The following is a 21775-nucleotide window of genomic DNA, read 5'->3' as shown; positions in this document are numbered from 1 at the left end:
GTTCCTGAATATTATTATATATTAGATTTTGTACTCAAAAGCCTAACAAATAATTCTTCTAATTCACTGAACAGGAGGCAGAGATAGAAGGTTTAAAACTATAAAAATGCTTTTCTAATATTGTCGGGAATTTAATTAGTGCCGATAAAAATTATGCTTTTTGAAGTATTTCAATTTTAAGAAACTTCCTTCAAAAAAATAAATAAATGCCTGAAAAAATACTTGCCTTATTTTAATTAAGGGGTTTAATGTTTGGGGATTTTCTCACAGCTGCCGTTTTGAAGTCAGTTACCTTTTCTAAATGTTCAGTATTTCCATTTAGACGCTGGCTTTATGAATACCGAATATAGGCCAGTAATTGAGAAGCCCTGTAGAATTTTCCTGGTTTTCAGATGTAGAAAATCACCCTTAGGTTGTTCAGAGACTATATTAGGCTGCACAAAAACCATCCAGCGTCCTTGTCAGAAAAAATCAGCTTGAGTTGCAGCTGACAGAATGCAGAGCTTGCAGTGCACCTAGTGCTGTTAAAAACATCTGAGCAGCTATAGAAGCCTGCTGCAGGAAGAAAATGTATTTCTTCTGGGGTGGCACAGGGGTTAAAATTTATTTAAAAGTGTGATCTAAATCGGGATTTTCCAGAAACTTTTTTCAAGTCTTTCTCAGGCCACAAAACGAAGGAGTTCTCATTAGAGCTTCAGTGGTTATCAGTAACCCATAAGCCTTGTTTTGCTGGCTGCTTACTGGTGCATTTAATAAAATAAAGATCACTCAGTGGTGCCGTGGGCAGCATGCAAGGTGATAGCCATATTTGCTTACTGTAAATACAAGAGAAAATCACACACAAACCGGCTGTAGTTTTGACAAGTATTAAGATCGCTCTTTACATCTGTACTTCTGTACCAAAGTGCAATTAGTTTTCCTCGCACAAGGATTTCTGTTTATCTTATTCTGCTTGATTACTTGAGCATAATCGCACCGTTTGCTTCATTGCTCCTGGTAGTAAGCTCCAGTTTAAAAAGGGGAGGATGAGTGTGTGTAAATATACAGAATTCTGCTGTAAGACTCTAATTTATGCATCTGGATGACAGCGTTTTCTTAATTTTTTTCCCTCTTTTACTCTTCCTTTCCACAAGGTTTGGTTCATGTACATCAGTTTCCTCGGCTTAATAGCTTGATCTGTGATGTGTCAGACACGAAGGACCTTGCTTTTAGATTAAAAAGGAAGCTGTTCACCATCGAGGTAAGAGAAACATTGTTTCACTATTTAGAACCCAAAAGGTGGAGCTAATCCCATCTCTTATGTTTCGTTTTGTGAAATACATAAAATATGCATCAGATGTTGTAAATTCATTTCACTCTGGTTTTGCTGTTCAGAACAGTTTTATAAAATACTGTAATATGCCTTCTAATTAAAAATGTCTCATTTGCTGCACTAAATCAGTCTGCTATAAATACTTTATTTTGGTTTAAAATGTACATAGAAAGTAGGCCACAACCTTCAATAACAAAGCATGACATGTTTCTAAGGATGTCAGGAGCATATTTAATTAAATGTTAATGACTTGCTCTTACTTGTGTTAGTGGGTGGGAAAGTAGCTACATGTTATTACTCCAGTAGAGGGATTTTAATGTATAATGTTGCCTAAAATTGTGTGTGGTATGGGGGATAAGTGTCCTTATCAGTATTCAGAAACCATTTTCTTTGCATTACTGGAATCACCTTTCACTCTTTTATGTCATTTTAAACACAGTATCATTTACACTAATGTCCTTAAGTAAATTTCCTACTAAATTTAAACTTTTTTCTGTGACCTTTATGCAGACAGTCCTGATAGAAGGCAGTAATACAAAAGATGTATTTCATTTTAATCTTGCTAAAGAGCAAATGAACATAGCACTATTAAGCAATTAGAGCTGATGTATTTATTAACCAAGTAATGCTTAGAGATGGAAGATGGCTTTCAGGGTGATGTGATAGTCATCGGTACAGTCTGGGCAAATTTTTTTTAACAAAGACATAAAACAGCCAAGCATCCCTGACAAACCATTTTGTTTAATCTCTTTTCAAATGAAAAGCTCTTAAGCAGACCACTTGTCTTAACTGCTTGAAACCATAAAAAGAGAGAATTGCCACCAATAAATTAGCATATTTTTTACTCCATCACCAAATGCTGGTCAATGTGGCTTGGCACTGCTTTGGTGTTTGGGACTTCACCCTTAAGTGACCACTTTGGCCCTTATTTGACCCTCTGCCCTTTTTAGCTGGCCACTTGATAAGGTAACTTAAGGGTTCTCTCTCTTCACTGCCCCCTCCCCTTCACAATTGCAAGTAGCCCTAACCTATAAATCATTGAAAGGGCCCTATCAAGTGACAAATTAAGGTGCCCTCCTCCTAATTAATGGTCATCAATGTCTTTAATTATCTAATCCTATTGAGAGTAGTTAATAGTTAATCAGACAGCCAGTTCTTCACGCAGGTCATCTCTGCGTGAGTGCTAGAAGTTTCTCAACTAGAGGTATCCTCTTCAGAAGCACTTAAAGGCAAATACATGAAGGAGGGCTTTTTTCCCAAAGACAATTCCTTTATAATGTTTGTCACTTTCCCAAGAATGCAGTTAGTGAAACAAGGCATTGTGAGGTATTAAAGCATTTTAACAACTGCTGTTGAGCAGTACAGTAGAAACAAAACCCTTAATAGTCTGTGTTTGGTTTTAAAATACAAATGTTCTCACTGTTTTCAAAGGTGCAGAGAGGCATGCACCCTCATTTCACAGCGCAGTAAATTCTCATTTATTGTAGCTATGAATTAGGATATTTGAGGGGTTTCTCATCGCTATGAATCCTGTCTCAGAATACAATTTTTTCTGTTGGACGAATTGGAGATTCTAATCTGTAATGTAACTTGGAAGGAAAGAAAACCCTTAGCAGGAGGCTCTGTAAAAAGAATTGAATTAGCCATGGGGCACTGGAAACAGGAGAGAAGTGGAACTCTTGAAACAACCTGTTGCCCTAGACATGCATAGATGACCCACTTGTATAATTTCTCCCTTCGTTGCTCGGGTGCAGCCCCCTTTGGATAACTTCAGGTTTTGTTAGAGATATGCTTTCTGTAAGCTGAACTGACACAAACTATCCCTTTTTGAACATGTTAGATCACTGTCCTACTGTGATCTTCCTGTACACGTTTCACTAATCTATAATACATATGTTTTTCTTCCTCATACTGTTAGGGAAAGCAGACTTCAGCTAGGCTGACTAGAGCAGTAAGGGCAATAAGAAAATGGGAGCAAGGGAGAACCGAATTATGAGAGGATGTGAATAAGGTCTTCTAAAATGGGTTTCTGGTTTCTACAGTTAGGATGTGATGCATCAGCAGTCAGTCAGCACTGGTTCTGGGGGTAGAAGCATAAGGCAGCACTACAGTGTGCATTACAAGCAACAGTATGCTTTATACAGAGTACAACTAAGTTTAGGACTTCTTCAGTATGTAGTTTAAGTATGAAATGAAAATGTATATTGAGTACCTTACAGGTCTTGCAAAGATTCTGCATACTTATATACACAATTTAGGACAAAAATACTGACATCTATTTGAAATGTGTCTTTAAAATCAAATTACATAAGAAAATCTAGAAACACAGAACCTGTGAATTTTGGCAAAATTTCTTCAAAAAGGGTTTTAATCACTAGACCTTTCTTTTTTTACAGTTTAAAACGAGCATGGGACATGGATTTTCTCATCTCTGGATTGCTCACCAGTTAAATAACTCTTTCTAGTTTGGCCCTCACAGGTGAAAAACCTTGAATGTCAAATCCTCTTTATTAGATTGCAGTTTTGTGGGAGGGACTCCACCTCTTTATAGCCTGCAGAATCGTCTAACTGCTTCAGTTTTCCTTGTGTTTTCTTGTCAAAATAAGATTGACTGAAATGTTTTCTAAAGAGATTTTTTTTTAAATTCAGGATGAAGATGGTTTTTTAATGAATATTTATGACTGCTCATTGTCCATTTATAAATTATGAAGCAGAGCCTTTCCAGGAAAACTTACATGTTTATCCTAAAAGGTGCAGTAGCTTTATCAAGCTTTCCCAAATCTTCACACATTAGTTACTAGCAATATACTCTTATATGCAGTATTATCAGAGATCTATCTTATGTGCATGCCACTTTAAAGGACACAATTTTGAAGTTAGCCTGTCTAATCCTATTTCTTCCCACTTTGGAATCTTAATTAGGAGGAGATAAAAACCATCATTTGACTAAATTATTGTCTTGAATCTGTAGCAAAAGGTATAATCCGCAATTGGGCCAATTAGTGTACCCCATAGTTAGCTATGCTGAGGCAGGATCTTGATTAGATCTGACACCAGCCTAGTTCCCACTGTTGTTTTGCCAGGTATGATGGTCAGACTTCAAAGGGCTTGAGGCATCAGCAGGGCAAGGTTTGGAGGCCAGCTTAGGTCCGGTCGTTAATCTCTCTGCTAAAACCACAGCAGCCCTCGCACAAAACAAGCTTACACGACACAATCATGCGGTATTAAAGTTTGGGTTGAGTCATGCCAATTTCCCTTTGATTTTCTGATGATTGACTAAAAGATGGCTACATGACTAGACACATACTGAAAGTTTACTGATTAGGTAAGTTCCCCAAATATTTGAAATATTTTTTGATTTCTCAGTTAAATGATATGACAACCCGTTCATCTTAGTGCGACTGTTCAGCAGAATTGTTCTTGAAGTGCTTTTTGCTTTCGTTGTAGCTCTGAATGTAACTTTTATCAACATTTGATAAATTTTGTAGGAACATTATGTTCATAGTTTTCTTTGATAGAACTTTATCTTGGTTGTTCCAAAGCCTCCTGTGTCAAGACCTAAGGAATCTGTGGTTAAATTTGGTTTTATCTCTGCTCCAAATTCTATGGAAACATTGTTTATCTTTCTTATTTAGGTACATTTAAAATTACTTGCCAAAAGAGCATTTTCCCTTAATTATTTTCCACCTCACCATCAAGTAAAGCACTGTTCTATGGCTGTGATTACATAAGTGTTCCTTTCTTTTGCAGTCTGATTTGTTCAAATATTGCAGTAACAGTGACATGTTTCCATTCTGAGAAAAGCCTAAGGCTGCTTTAGTATTATTCCAAATGATTGAAATTGCCATCTTGCTGACTTTCCCTTGGGCAGCTTAGGGCCTGTTTACTTTTGTATTTGTTTCACATGTTCCCTCTGAGTTTGGCTGGCAGGACATCATTACCTGGTTTGACAAGACAGTTGGAGAAGATTCATATTTGATTAACTCCCTTTGTTATTGTCTGGACAGCACAAACCTCTGAAATCATCTATTTAAAGTTAAAACTCCTGATACACTCAGATAAACACTTGCAAATAGGAAAGTTTGTGAGGGTGTTTTTTTTAATTCCCTAGTTTCGCTTAATTTGTAAGTCTTCAAGTAACAGTCAATTATTAGAAGTATAGAGACTAAGCTTTTTCCTACAAGTTTTTTTATTATAGTTTGCCTAATAAATAGTTGTTGTGCAAATACTTTTTTTTTGTCAATATACAAGTCACAGCAGCCAATATTTTTTTCTAATGGCTACAACACCTGTGCAGCCCACGATAAAATTCTTTAGAAGCCAGCTCAGTTTGAAGCCAAGTGTCATATACAATATAAAGAATTACCACACAGTAAAAAACAAGTTTCCAGAGCTTGAAGTACAAGTTCAGGAGTTTCTTTTCTGAGAGGTGTTTCCTAACAGGAGGGGAAGAAATTAGAGGAGTCCTGTGTCAGGAAAGGGGCTGGTTTCTCAGTGCCAGGCAGATGCAGTATGGTACTGTGGAGCATTCTATACTGCATTTTCCCCATGGTAATTGCCAGAGTAAAAGGTTATGTCTTTGGAAGGAAATACAACCACAAAAACCAGCAACTGAGTCTGTATAGAATTAAAAACAAACATATGATTCCAAAGGCATTCAAAAAATATCCTGTCTTCATCTAGCAGTAAAAGACTGTGAGAAAACTAATGATTGCCAAAATAAGAAATAATTGCAACTCCAGATATTCATGTCTGTTATGTGTCCAGTGTTGGTATTGGAAGATGACTAAAACTCTCTAAGATGGTGATGTAGGCCATTTAAAACAGGAAATATGGCTTAGGTAGCTTCCATCTGAAGTCTCTGTATTTCTGACTTTCTTTGTCTTCCTTTCAGTCTCTCTCTTTTCTTTGCTTATGTTAGACAGACTACACTGTGGTAAACTTCTTATTTGCAAAAGGGAAGTGCAAGAGGCCGCTGTTAGGGATTACTTAACCAAAACAGGTGGGTGAGACCAAGTCAGAGCTGATGTCTGCAGTGCTTCAGTGTGGTATCCACATAGCACAGGTTTGGTCCTAAGGGGCTCAGGAGATGGCAGCATCACTGAGTGCCAGAAATGGGCTCCTTCAAACATTTCCTAAGTAATTATTCGTCAGGAACAGGTATAGAAACTGTGTCTTAGGCTGTTTCTTCTGGAGGAACAAGTCAACCCTGTCACCAGCACATATGGGATCAGTATATATTTAAAATACACATCCATTCCATACCAACCTCTATACTGAAGTGAGAATTAGAAAGTGGCAATAAGAGCATCACTTCTTTTAGGTTTTTCCAAGAGAATTCGAGGCAGTCTTCATTATGGCTGACCCTAATCTTGATTATATTCTCAGATGTTTCTAAAGTTGAGTAAATTTGTAAATAAATGCATTTGAATTAGTGAACTATTTTTGGCCACTGTTAACAAAAAGAATCAGTGAGCCTGGGAGCTCGCAAAAGACAAAACACTGGTTTATTATAAATTTAGGTAAAGAGATAGTTCCATAGCACTCATTCAGTAAAATAAGGAAAATAAGCTAATATATGCTACAAGATGCATGTTGCAATGCTGATCTATATATCTTCATATATAGACAAAACAACTCTGTATTTTGAGATTGTGCACTGGTGCCCTTACAAGACTTGACCCTCTGTTAGAGCTTTACAACCTCAAAATGGAACCTTTTTTTACCAAGCCAGCACTTGTGACTGCCTGGCTGCCCAGGGCCTGGAGCATGGATGAAACTTCACAGGTATACCTGGTTCAGAGACGAGACAGAACTTTTCTGAAGTGTTACAGAAAGTGCATTTCTTCAATTTTCTCATCCCCATGTGTTTGAGAACACAATTACCCCTGGGGCTTGCATGGAAAACCTCTTTCTCCTCAGATGCATCATACCTGGCAAACTCTGGTACTGGATGTTCCACTCAAGCTGGGGGACTCCAAGCAGGGAATTCTTCATATAAAACTAAACTTTCCAACTGAGAGAGGTAAAACACTGGAACAAAATTCAGCTGAAATTTATACCAGTAAAACCAACTATGCATTGATTTTTCCTGTCCATTTTCCCTATGATATTAATAAAGACATTACCACTGCATTATTTAAAACTAGTTCAAAAGACAATAATTATAATACTAATAATTATATTATTAACATTTTCTTAATCTGAAATTAATAATACTGCAAAAAAGATTCTCCTGCAGAACTAATTCTGTCATAATACCAAGCTCCATTTTACATTATTTCATCTAGTAGCCAGTTCAGGTTCTCTTTACCTGGTATGGTGTACTTCACTGAATTGTTTTGTTAGATGCTGTCAAGCCAACCTACCATTGTTAAAGAAAATCAAACTAAATCATTTTGGCATGAGCCTTCCAGGAATAAGGCACAGAATATGAAGGGTTTGATGAAATCAAGGATTTGATTTCAATATTGTAAAAGACTGCCTGTCAAAAATGTATTACATTCTTTCAAACAATTTTGAATAAATATACGTGTTTAAAATTGTGACAGTACAATTTAGCTAAAGTTTTGGGAGAGTATTTTTAAATTATAATAACTTGAGGTGAAACAATACTTTGAGTACTCCTATTTGAAAAGAAAAACCCTCTGAATCTTAATGGTACACTGGACTGAAATCAAGTGATCAATTTTAGACAGTATATGGAATTTCGGGACACGTATCTTGTGCACATGTGGAAGAGTTCAATTTGAAAATATCACCTTCTTATTGTGTACTACTGTATAATGTAAATTAAATTATTAATTTTTTGTCTGTAGGCAAATATAGGAAGATACTGTTAACTCTTAGGTTTCATGGGAAGGAAGATTTGTAATATCCTGAAATTTATTTAAGAATTAGTTTTGTTTTATGGGTTGTATAACAGGGTAATGTTACACTGTTGTATTGGAATTGAATTGAATTGAATTGAATGAGAGTTCTATTCAATTTTTTAAAACTTTAACCCTTGTAATACAGTCCCTCTGCAGTTTCTTGTTAGTAAACAGAACTCTTTCAACAGAACTTAAACAAATAATTCTGGTGTTTAGAAACATTTATGCTGTGTGTTGTTGCAATGGAAGAACATGCACCACAAAGTCATTAATGCCATGAAAGGTCACTTGTGCATATTGTAATGGGCTGCTCATTCTCAGGATCTGTGCTAAGGGTCAGTGTTGCAGCATGAAAGGGTTTGGCCTGTTCAGTCTGTAAGTAAATTGGTCAACTTTTCCTGTATTTGCCAGACAAGTAAAGTAGTTGACATATTCCCACTTTCTAACTATTAGAAGACAGGTAGAATAAGGACATCTTTTGTAAAAATGTTGGTTGATAAAGATTAAAAAACTCTTTCTCTACAAGGATTATATTATTCACTGAAGCAGTAGTATTTTTTAGACAAAGGTCTGTGGGCATGAGTTAGAAAGATATTGATGATGAGTCTTTAAGAAGCAAAAAGAGTTAAGCCCCGTATTTCTTGTAGTTCTCAGCAGGAACTGAGTGCCACTTCCATTAAAAGCTCTTTAAAGTATCACAAGTGTTAATAAATTTAGGATATTTTATAGTTGTATAAAGTTCTCATTTTACAAAGAATAACAAATTCTATCAGGCCATGGTAAAACATGGTAAAACAGATCTCTGTTTTTCTGTATCCCTGTAAGTGCAGGAAAATAAAAAGGAAAGCTGAGAGGAAGTCAGATTTTCTCACCCACAGGTCTACATTGTACCCAAACCTTACTGACACTCACTGAAGTTGAGGGCTCTTAGTGAAAGGAGTGAGAGTAGGAGGATTTCACGTGTCCGTGTGCAAGATGTGCTTCCATCTGGGTCTCCTTGTCTCAGTACTGTTTGTTATGGTTTTGGTTATTGATCTTCAGGTAGGAAGTGATTCAAAGTACTCCCTGAACTGGGAAACTGGAAGATAGCCCCATCTAATACTTGTAAAGAGTTAAAATGGCATTTTGTAGGTAAACAGAACAATGCTGCCAAACATTTGCCATGACTAGTAATAAACAAATTTCAAATGTTTTATTGTAACTTTGGAAATTCAAGATTAAGTGTTAACATTTCCAGTCTTTTGAAAATATTAATGGTTTTGGATGAACGTAAATCTATAAGGAAACCACAAATTTATAGTTTCTTTAAATTTTTCACCTGTACAGAAATTGTTCCATACCATTTTTCTGATCTATTTATTTTACTGTTTCACAAAAAATATTACCCTTTATTGAACTGTTAACATATAGGAACTTGGGTTTTTAAATTATTTTCATTGAGAGCAAACTAGTCTTATTATTCTTAGTCTGAAGGACTTAATGAAAGTGCCAAAAGGGGACAGGAGGAAAAAAATATACATACACTGCAAAGTACTGTAGCTGAAGAAAAAATGTTCCATAATCATTGTGCAAATACTACTTTTGCTTTGGCTAAATTATGGGGTATTATTTGCAACTAAATTCCAGGGTACATTTTATTCTTTTATTTCTGGCCAAGAGAATTGTGCAAAAAGTAGATTATCGTAAGGAAAATGGGTGAGGACCACAGTGCCTAAGGTGTAAGTAAAGTTAGGTTTTGGTCATGCTGTCTTTACTGCTCTCTTTGTCACAGTTGTTTTAGTTGTGTGGTTTTGATTTTTTTTTAGTTTGATTTTTCTTCATTATATTTCATGTGATTCTCAAAGGATTCTGTATTATACATACAGATAATGTAATTTAAAGTTTCTTATTGGATGTGGAAAGCCAATAGCTTTTGAAATATCAAGTGAAACTGTCTCCTAGAAGAAAATCATTATTATAATATATTATTATTATTATTATTGCAGTTAAAGTGGTGTTTCTGGCCTGCTTAACCCTGACACCATATTAGCCCCTTTCAGAATGAGCGCTATTACCAATTAACGGTTCTGCTTCCTCCTTCCTTCTGAAGAAAGTAAGCAATAATTGTATAGTGTACAATAATTAAAGCTTGTTATTGATGTCCATAAATATATAAATAAATAAAGGGAATTTGGGTGCCAACTTATACCAGTCATAGGCTGCTTGACTGAAAGCAGCTGGTAGCACTTGCTGGAAATGGTTCACTTTAAATGCCTCATTTCAGGTATTTAAGGTTTGAAAAAACTGTATTTTTAAGCTCATGGAAATACGGTCTACGGACTCTTCATCTACTTTTTTCCTGTTTGAAGTTCGTTGTAGCACAAATTACTCAAGAATTCACCCTGATGTTCGTAAGTTCAGGTTTACAAAACAGTTGCTAAATGGACTTAGGTTTTTTTCTCATATTAAACCAGTAATCTTTGAGTAGTGTCTGCTTAAGTCTTGTTGAAAAGTAAAAGCAGAAAATAAAGAAAACCAACCAGTTTACTACTTCTAAGTGGGAGGATGTGAGCATTGCTACACGGGAGAAATCCACTTCATCTTGCATCTAAAACAGCGCTTGCTATTCTCAAAATAACCTTGCTGCTCAACAGTTAAAGTTTGAAGATCTTTAGTAATCTTTGCTAAGGCACTGTACACGGACTTTTTCTGGGAAAGACAGGCTTTGTGTGACCCACATGCGAACGTTTGAGGTGGAGGATTTGGCCATGAATAGCTGAGGGGATTTCTTGAGGGGATTTCTGAAGTCTCTGTGATACACCCACAGTATCTGTTGGGCATTTGAATATTGGTGTGTTTGTGAGCAAAACATTTCCCATGATTGGTGAGGAGCTGTTCAGTGACCTGCCTCAGCTGGGCTGGCTCCAGACTTTGCAGCTGGAGCAGGGAGGAACTGTGCAGTTTGCAGATACACTTGGGGTCTGTGAGTGTTTGTTTTCAGTCAAGGATTGCACTGGTCCAGGGTAGCTCAGGTTTTGGACATTCACCCTTAGCTGCTTTTATTTATGAGCCAACACACAAGTAGATGAACAGGAGCTGACCAAGGCAAGTCTGCCTGTAGGTGTAGCCCCAGCTTGTACCCATCTGGGTACAGTGTGTGATGTTAATAGAATAAGCACATCCCCGGCCACTGGAGGTGCCAGATGTTACAACTGAGCAGCGTTTTCTTTCGGGCTCTCTATTATGTGCAGTTATCCATTGGTTTCATCTCTTCTCTCATTGATCTATTCAAGACTTAGTAATGTATTGCTTAATCAATAAACACTATAGTCTCTGGAGATAGATGTGTCTCTTGCCTGCAATCTAAAGCCCCTGAAAGCAGCACCATAAACACTTCTCACCTTTTGGTGCAAAGCTTTGTAATTCTGGGCAGGTTACAGGTTTCCTGTACTGCCTCAAATGTGCTTTCACAAACCTTTTTCTACCAGAAAGTGGTGTGGCAGGAGTTGCATCAGCTTATTTTTTTTGCTATAATGAAGGGGAAAATGGTTCTCCTTCTAGGATGAGTATTTATTAAGAGATACAACCCAGTATGTAATTTCTAATTCTCGTTGCTGTTAAAAAAAAAAAAAAAGAACTAATAAGAAGGAAATCTAGTATTTGTATTTAGATCTGATCCTCAATAGTAGCATAGCCATGGGCTGTTTATGCTTGGTCTACATCATCTAGACTAAAAATAGCCTTCCTGTCATTTTATTGGCAGAGTTTTAGCTACTCCTTTAATTCTGTTTAAAAATGGATAGAGAGAAAGGCAGCATAAATATTGAATGTGTGCAGATATTTCAGTAAGTAACTAAAAGGAGATTTCTGATGCTTTGAAGAGCTCTATAATTAAATGGAATTCGTATGTTGTTTAAAGAGGCATTTCTTAAATTAATATAATCTTTAAATGTATTATGTTAATTTTTGTATTTGTATCATTAAAGTACCTACTTTTAAATAGCCCTGTATTGAAATATATTTGTTTTATTACTGCCCTGTTTAAGTTTTATTCTTTTTAGGTTTCTTTTACATTTTGATATTACTGGTGAGATATTTCATTTCTCATTAGTTAAATGGGAAGCCACATTATTTCTAATTTTTCTATTAATAAAGTGAGTTTTTGCAGAATAAGAAGACAAGTCACTATTGCCTGCTAAAATCCTCAGCAACAGCCTGAAAATTTCAGGCTTATTATGTTATGGTTTTTGAAAACCTGTGGAAACAAGGAAAGAACTGGCTTTTTTGTGTTCTGCCTGTCCTACAAAAACATGGGGTACTTTAGGAACCTTCAAGGCCACAGTTACGGAAAAGACAGTTTTGAGGTGGAGGTGCATCTGTGTTGATTTTTTATTGATCTGAAAATGGCATTATGACTTTGAAAAAGCCGTGAAAATTAGATTCAGGTTACCGAAATGTCCCTAAACCTACAAAGGAGACTTTTTACTGTGTCAGTACAGTAAAAAGGCTCTAAGGTAGAAACGTTACAGTGAAAGGATTTTATCAGTGGATTACCTGTAATCTCTATCTAAGAAGCACTTTTTCCTCTGTCTGAACTAAAATTCTATTTGTGCCATGGTCTTTTCTACTTCTGCTTCTCCTTTTTTGTTCGTCCACACCCTGGTGTGTATTTGCATCCTGTAGGACAATATTGTCCTGCACATTCAGTGCAGTTGTCTGTGCTCACACAAATAGGAATAACTGGAATACTTTCTAGCAGCTTCTTTGATTTTCATTATTTTTTGTTTCTCAGGTTTTCATCCTGAAATTTTGTTGTTACTTTACAAATTGATCCAAAAAATCAGCACTTATTGCGGTCAGATGCGTTTGAAAGTAACTTATGTTAACTGCTGCTTTTATGGAAGGGTGGTGGTGGTGTTACAAATGAGAAGATGAAAAGGGAAGCAATGAATATTGTAGTTTTTACATTAGGCATCCAAAGTAAAGTAAATAGTTCAATGCATCTGTTGCAAATGCATAGCACTGATAGAGGGGGGATATCAGTTTGCAGAAGTCATAATCAAAACAGAGTATTTACTACTGGAGTATTTTTATGCATACAGTCTAGACTTCTGGTAAAAATATCTATAAATGAAGTAGAATTTGTACAAAGCCAGGCATAGTCCCTTAGTGATTGTTTTTATTGTGAGCAGTATCACTGTTTCTATGACATTATTAGTATTCAAACTATGTTATGAGCAGTTTATAACTTTTTTTTTAAAAGAGGAAGTATGGTTCCATACAAAATTACATTTGTAAAAGATTTAATGTTCCCAACATAAAAAAATATTGTTAAATCACTTTCTATCTTGAAAAATCAAACCAGCTATTCTTGTTTCAAGTTTCATCTAATATATTGTTCCGTATGGTTGTATGATAAACACATTATTCCTTGAACAGGAATTAAGAGTAAAGCTGCCAGGAAGGGGTTTTGTTGTCAGAGTAGTTCCCGCCTCATGTTTTGTAAGAGATTTCATGGTCCTATTGTAAAGAGTGGATGATTTAAAACGTGTTCCCAAGATAAACTTTCCCATTGTCATTAATGAGAATGGATAATACTGAGTGACAAGTGCATTAGGAATGACACAGAAAGAGCTGTTAGATTTGTCAGAGCGTATCACTTCAGGCAATGAAACTTGAGGACATTCTCTTTTAGCAATTTTTTGCTATTTATTTAGAGAACCAAGGATTGTGATTGCTCACACAGGTGGATTCCACTGTTTAGTTCATTAAATATTTAGGTACCTTTGGAAAAGTAAAGGTGATAAATATGAGCATTATACTCCACTGTGAGGGGCACAAGTGGTTGCTTTGCTTACAAGTAATTCTGCAAAACTAATACACCTTTTACTTGTTTTTAAAAAGTTTATTTGGTAGATAATTTTCTAATTTGCAGTATTCCTTCTGAATGGGAGTATTTGAAGTTATATAATAAGAAATGCTCTGAACTGTCATAGTGAAGCTTCTGGGATAAAGAAGCCTAAAATTAGGACACTATACATGTAATTTACATTGACTTAAAAATTGTATTTCTCCATAGAGCAAGACTTTTTAAATATTTATCTCTGAATAATTAATAATGTATGACTTTTTCTGGTGTTTAAAATCCTTCCAAACTACAACATGCCTATCAGTTTCCATTTTGAACATGCAATTGGTCACTTTTTCGCCTTGATTCATCTTGCCTGGCTGCCAACCAAATTTTGCCTCTGTGTACCTTCTTGACACTAATAATGACTGAGTTTCTGTTCGTTTGCGTGCAAGATTTCCCAAGCGGCAGTTTGGGGCTGGGATAAACTATCTATCATGATTGCGTACAACTAATCTGCCTCAACCAAACCACCCAATGATTGAAATTGCATTTGACAATTCACCTCTCCTTGGCGTGCCTGAGGTGAACATAGCTACAGACCATCCCCGGAAGGGCATAGCAGCTCCTCCATATGTTGGGGAGGATCCTTTTATTTGTGTCAGGAGACTTTTAGCCAAGCATGTATAGGCAGAGATTATTTTTTTCCCTAGACTTCCTTGTTTGCGGATGCGGGGCTGCTGCTTTCTCCTAACCAAAGCATTTTGGTTTCGTGAAGCATTTTGTGATCTTTGTTTCATCAAAACTCTTTCTTTGAGGTGAACCAGGGCAACATTGGATGTATAGGAGATAAAAATTCAAGAGGGATTTGAAACAGAAATTACTGGTTTTTAGAACATTACGGTATTATTAGACCAGTAGTGCTGGTCAAACATCAGACAAAGTACCTGTTACTCTGTTGACCATTACCAAAACTTACACCCGCTTGGAGCATTTGGATTACACAGAGCCTGAGAAAGAATGAAAAAGCAAAATCATCTGTCATAGAAGAAATCTTTTAATTTTTTTCCAAATCGTAAATTTATTCATGTTGTGTATAGTTACTGGTTTAAAAACCTGTCTGTACAAATATGATCTGACAAAACAGACCTTTTATTTCTGGGTAAGGTTATTCAAATTATCTTCAGAATAAAAAACTTGCTAGGATTCCTTTTTGCTAAGTATTGTCCTTTTTGTATGAGTTCACTTTTATCATAATATTTTAAGTAGCAGCCTGTGTCAAGAGTGCTGCTTTTCATTAGTGATGTGTATCACTAATTCTTCATCAGATATAATTAATTTTTCAAATGCAAGATTTCTGAATTGTTAGAGTAATAAAATTCTTTGTAGTTTTCTTCTATAGTTTCCATAGTTAAAAGATGCACTGTTTGGATAAATAGGTTCCTTCCAACTCAAGATATTCTATGATTCTGTGATAATGCAGTTAGAAAACACTGAAGAATTGCACTCTGAGATATGTTTTGGTTTCTCACTGGTTTGTGTAACAGCATGTTTTTGCTGTTATTTTTGTATTTTAACAGAAGTACAAAGATCCCAGGGCAAATCATCCTTTCAAATAAGTACAGCCCATTCCTGTTGCTGAAAAGGGGAGTGGCAGTGGCACACTCATAAAGGCATGACTATCAGCCTAATTTTCTGTCTCACACAAGTCATACTTTTCTCCTTAAAACTGAAATACATTTTTTAAAGTAGTTTCATTCAGCAGATTAAGTTCAAACTGAATTAGCAATCTTTTGAAATGCTTGACAGCTGAATGTTGTACATATATATATTTTAGTTGTGGAGAGGAAGCTAAATAATATGGGTGTCATGCTTTCTGCAGCATTTCCAGCCAACAAGTGCAGAAGAATCAGCACCCTTTTGAATATATAAATCATTAATCTTAGTAACCAGCTGCTCTGAAGGCAGGAAAGAATAACTCAGCCACACAGCCATGCTCAGTTCACTTGTTACACTAGCAGTATACTAAATCTACCCATAATTTATGTCCTGCTTTCCATATTTGTTCATTTATTTGTTTTAATTGATTTTGTTCTGATTCTTTTTCTTTTCAGTGTGTCTCTGTGGCACAACACAGTGCCCTGTGTAGGTGCTGGTTGCTCTAAACCAGCTGTCTTGGGGACAGAGAGCAGTGTCACCATCTCAGAGCCCAAGCAGAGCACCCACCTACCCACAGCTGTTTGCATCTTATTGCCTTGACATGTTCCACTCATTTGGGGTAGCTGTTTGGTTTCTGGATGGTTCCAGAACACTTTTTTTGTTTCCTTTGGTATTAACCATGACTTCTTAAAAAATAACTTCTTAAATTCTTCGTCTGGATTTGAGATTTTCTTGTGTGTTCTCTCCTGTGTGACATCAAAGCTTTAGGCTATGACTTGGCATAATGACCTTCCTCATGTATAATAGTTCTTGTCCACATCAGAATGAACATTTGTCATACAAAAATGAGATCTTTCTCAAGACTCTGCTATTGCATATTAAATACAATACTGGTTTTTTTTTGTCTATAAAGCAATATTAAAGGGGTTTGGACAGGGCAGATGTGTTCCATCCTGTTACCACTGCACTGTCGAAGGAATTAAGGGAGAGGGATTTGAATTGTTGGGGTCTGCAAATTCATCAACAGTTAAAAGTAAATGAAAAATATTATATCATTTTTAAGATAACCAGCAATCTTTTAAAAATATTCAACACATAGATTTTTTAATGATTTTGTCAATCTAATTGTACACTGAAATTTATTACTGTTGTCTTCTCACACCCAGTTATGCCCTTATCACCAACTAGTTCTAACCTTAGGATCTCTAAATGTACTTATGTGCAATGCCATTGAACATTACATTTTAGGGTGAAAATGCAGTTATTTGTAAATCTGGTGTGTAATTCAAGAAAGGCTTCCTCATCAATTTCCATACCTACAGTGTGGTGGTTCATAACACCTTTGTTATTATAGAAGTAATAAGAGATCATTACAGTGCCTTTGTATTACAGAAGCATAACTTTTAAATCTTATTGAAATTATTTCTTTCAGAGACTGAAACCAGAAGAGACTTTAAAACTTCTTCCCAAAAATAGTAGTTTTATAAAAGACAATAAGTAATGCTCTCTATTTCATTGATAAAGCTTTAAGCATCATCAATCCTTTCAAAAACACTTCATAAACCACACATAAATGCAATTCCTGACATATGGCAGATGTTTGGAAAGTGTCAATTCAGACTTTCAATTGACGAAAGACCTTACGTCTTCATCAAAAGAGCTACTGGAAAACACTTAATTAGCAACATTCTTACTACAGGTTTTAATGTTGGGATGTACTTTCCATACAGTTTCAAACTCTGTAAAAATGGAGTAAATATAACTGAATGTAAAGGGCTAAATCAGGCCACATGGGCAGCAGTTGGGATGTGTATCTGTTATATAATGCTATTTATCTCTTTGAACTGTGATCACTGCTTTTTGACTGATGTTCCCATTCATCCCATATTCCTCTTCACCTCCCGCCTTCCTCATCTTTGTTTTAAAAACCATGATAGGAAGATCTTCCTCTTCTTGGAGACTGGACTAGATCCTCTCCAGAAGTCCCTTCCAACCCAAAGCATTCCATGATTCTGTGATTCCAACAAAGACACCAAATATTGGAATGCCTTCAGCAGCTGGATTAGTGCCTTAGCTTCTTTACTGCTGCACTTGATTAGTAACAAAACTCTTGGCTAGCTATTAATATGAACTCATTAACAAAAGAAAGCCTGATAGTCAGTCTTATGTCCTAGAGATTCAAAGGAGGATTCTCTGTCCTCTGGGATGGAAGTTCAGCTGACAAGCAGAACTTCAAATCAAGCTGCTTCAAATGCTGTGGGCACTGCCACTGACTCTTTTCTGAATTCCTTGGCAACAGAGAGTCCTTGTGACTTAATAGCGTTGATTTGCCAAAAGAAATGCAATCTCTGGTTGGAAAACTACTGTTTGATGAATTGTTTCATTCAGCTACACAGTTGGTGAAAGTTCCACATAACATTAAAAATTCTAAGCTTATACTTAGATGTCTTTGATTCTTCACAGAGCCCACGAAGACAAAGACACAAAAAAGCTTTTGCACAGACTGAAACCTGTTCCTCATGAATATTCAAAGAACTGGCTTCAATCACACGGAACAGAAAAAACATATCAATCCAACCACTTTTATTGATACTACTAGTGATTCAGGTGTTTCATCATGCTGCCTTTCCTCCTTTCAGCACAAGTCCGTGAACAATTTCTTATTTCTGGATTGTTCACCTTCAGTCTTGTGCTGCTTTAACACTTATTTTGGAGATAGGTCTACTTAGTACCATCAAACCTTGCTGCGGACTGTGTAAAACAGATGACTTACGGACACTGTCACCATTACTTACTCAGTTTGTTTTGTCTTTCTGCTGTTACACAGTGCCCGTGTCCTGGAATGTTTAGGCAGCCTGGCTCCATAAAACTGCTTCAGAAGAACACAAACCCATTGTCAGTGAGAGTCAGGAAACACCTAAGAGACAAGGAGTCTTCCTGTGAAGGTCTCTCTGTCCACAACAAGAAAGTATGTTGGTCCACCTTGAATTTATGGTTCATTGGCAAGTTCAGATCCAGAATGATGATTCTATTATCTCTGTCCTCATTTTTAAAGAGTATATTTGCTGTCTTTTGATACACAGGACATCTGCTTCTATGTGTCATCAGAGACACATCCATTCCATAGTGAGTCAAGACTATTGTTGTTGGACTTGTCATAGTTCCAGAAGTTTTTCCCAATGTACTGGCAAGTGGCAATTGTTCATTTGAATTAGCATACGTCCTTCTCAGGACACAAAAGGCTGATTGACGAGGAACAATCAAGATACTGCCTGTCATGCTGCAGCTTGGGCTGTGCAGGAGACCTTAGACTCAAGGGTGAACAGTCAAGGTGTGCTCTCTGATGTCTGGGCTCTCAAATGTATTAGAGCAAGGATGGACAAAGTTGTCATAAGACCATGCCTTCACCAAGATAGGTTTCAGACTGGGAGCATGGGTAGTTGAGGGTCTGGCTTTCCATTCTGTCATTCCATCAAAACATACCAGGCAGTACACAGTGCACAGTAAATGACAGCAGGTACCAGGTGTGCAAACCTAGTTTCATGTACTCAGGCAGTTCCATTCTAAAAGCAGTTACTGGCATTTTTGAAGCTCTGTTGTTCAGTCAAAGACACACACATGGAATATACTGGGTGTTTCTATTTAATGTAGAGCCGGTGAGCTCTGGATGGGGACACTGCCTGTGAAGTGGTGGTCTGCTGAATGCCACAGTCTGCAGGACCTGGACTGGGGTGTTTCATAAAAGCAAAAGGGCTATGAGCCACTTGGCTGAATAGAGGTCACAAGAAAAACAGCTGGTTGCAGATCTCTGTCCCCATTTGCTCCATCTTTCTTGCAGAAAGGTTCAGGGTTTTGGTATCCCAGCCATGGCAGGCTCCAAATAACAGCACAAATGATGAACACATCTCACTGCTAAAGTACTCCCTTTTTTCCTTTGCAATGAAGTTCCTTCTCATCAGTTGGAAAGGTGATCTGCTCCTCTGTTGAATGAACCAGGTTCAGTTGTTCTCCAAAGTCTATCATCAAACCCTACATGCCTTAGCTGGACAAAATCTTGCTCCTGATGTAACTCTTTCAGTTTCTCTCTCTCTCCCTTTCTTATAAAATGCCATTTACTTTAGACTACCTCCTCCTCCAGCACCCCCTCAGGAACCTTCAATCTTTTTCTTTTATATGGTTGCCTTCTTCATCTTTGCCAAGTTCTGCAACAATCAAAAACTTCTTATGCAACTGAGATGTACAGGAAGAGGAAAAACCCTTGCATTTTCTCCTGTTTCTTTTGCAAAGAGAGGAAGAAAAGGGAAATAAAGTCAAGATCAGGAGAGAAAGATGGAGAAGAGTTCTACAAGTTGTGTCATTTGACCCTGTTTGCTACTACAGGTGAGACAGTGCAAAGAAAATTAATTGTACTGTGGAGAGAGTTACACACACACATACACACACCCTGACCCTACCTCCAGTTCTTTGGCTGCATCAAGAATAATATTTTACAGCTTCACTAGGAGGAGGCTGGGAGAGCTTTTCAAGCTAACAGTGCCAGTCCTTACCTTCTTAAGCAGACAAAAGTCAGTGACTTGCTGTGTTAGGATTTCATCAACATAGCCTAAGTCTTAGATTGGTTCAGCATGTATTTTCTATGAGGGAAGAGGTTTTGATAGAAGAGGAAATTTTTGAAAGATTCTGATTTAGACATTTTGTGAATTTTCATATGCAAAGCATCCTGAACCTAAGAAGAGAAAACAAGAAGTCGATTTCACAGATAGAGAGTAAATACACTTCTGTTTAAGATATTGAAAGTGATGTTAAATTGCAAGGACCTTGAAAATTGAGATAGGTGGTTTGTGTTTATGTCAGCAGTAAAAAAATGGGAAAATGGAGGGCTAGAATGACATCGGTGTTCCTAAGCAAAGCACTCGACTAGAAAAATAATCTTTGCAGTAATGTTTAGAATATGTCTGGATTCATCAAGATGATAAAGAAAAAGATTGCAGAGAGATAATTTAGGTCTTGGCAATGGAAACAAAATACACAGACCAAGAAGTAAAGTTACCTATTGGGGTGTTCTATGGGAAGAAATATTGCTTTCTTTTTCATTTTTATGATGCTATTTAACTTTTGAGAAATGAACTGTCACAATCTGAGTTTACAGTGTCTAAGTACTAGTGTTACATTATTGTGAGCTATCATATTATCTCTTTAATTAAATCACAGCCAGTTTTATATGTCATGGATCTGTTCAGGGATTTTTGATGCTTCCATTTCTTGTTTTGGTTTCTTGTTTTGACTATCAGCTTTGAGCTGTTGAAATCTATGCAAGAATACTGCATCTACCCTGACTGTTAATGTAAATTTGATTGAGGTCTCATCTGATTTGGAAGTACAGTTTTCATGAAGAATGTTTTCCCAAACGCACAACAGCCAGTGTCAGCTGGATCTATGTGTCCTGGTAGCCATAACATAAATTACTCATAAAAAGCAAGTGACATAAACAAGCAATGCAGTTGATTTGTGTCTTGATTGGACTATAAATAACACTTGAAGTATATGATGTCAGAGCCCTGTGGAGCAAATGATATAAGAGCTAGCAGGAATATCAGACTGAGCCCTGAAGAATTCCACACAGCTGCCTGTACCAAGTGGCAGAGGATTGCATTACCAGGCTGAAGTTCATCTTGGGCATGGATTCCAAGGTATTCTAGTTCAGCACTGTGGATCAGCCTGTTCCTCTGGACTTCTGCCTTTAGAGGAGCTGTGTTCTGACTGTACGCAGTTTCCACACAGTCATTCACTCTCTTTGGTAGCTTGCATGAGCACTTTCATGCTCAGCTTTGTCTGAAACTCAGATAAAGGCAGAAAGTTGTCTAGAGTGTGACATTTGTCATTGCGCCATGCAGTGGGTGGGAGCAGCTAAGTCACTAAAGGTTCTTTTGGGTGAAAAGGTTTCTCGGCTGTACTAGTTTTTCCTCTAATCTGTAGAGCATAAATTTAGTGAGAGATAACAGCGTAAGAAATTAAAGGGATCTGGGCTGACATTGTTGAGGTATGGAAGAAAAGAGAAAGGAAAAATAAGGGGTTTGGTGATTTGTAGTAAAGAGTTGAGGACAG

General features: G+C 36.8%; 1 protein-coding gene across 1 annotated transcript in view; it reads left to right on the top strand.

Annotated features, from left to right (window-relative positions):
* Nucleotides 1-21775, top strand: part of ELP4 (elongator acetyltransferase complex subunit 4) — a 136647-nt gene that overhangs the window by 60034 nt on the left and 54838 nt on the right. Inside the window, exon 9 of the mRNA XM_032113188.1 lies at nt 1134-1240. Coding sequence (XP_031969079.1) covers nt 1134-1240 — 107 coding nt within the window. The remainder of the gene's footprint in view (nt 1-1133; nt 1241-21775) is intronic.

The sequence above is a fragment of the Corvus moneduloides genome, chromosome 6 (genome assembly GCF_009650955.1).
Source record: "Corvus moneduloides isolate bCorMon1 chromosome 6, bCorMon1.pri, whole genome shotgun sequence".
NCBI lineage: Eukaryota > Metazoa > Chordata > Aves > Passeriformes > Corvidae > Corvus > Corvus moneduloides.
Note: the sequence above shows the minus strand (reverse complement) of the source record. Positions and strands in the feature narration are given on the sequence as shown.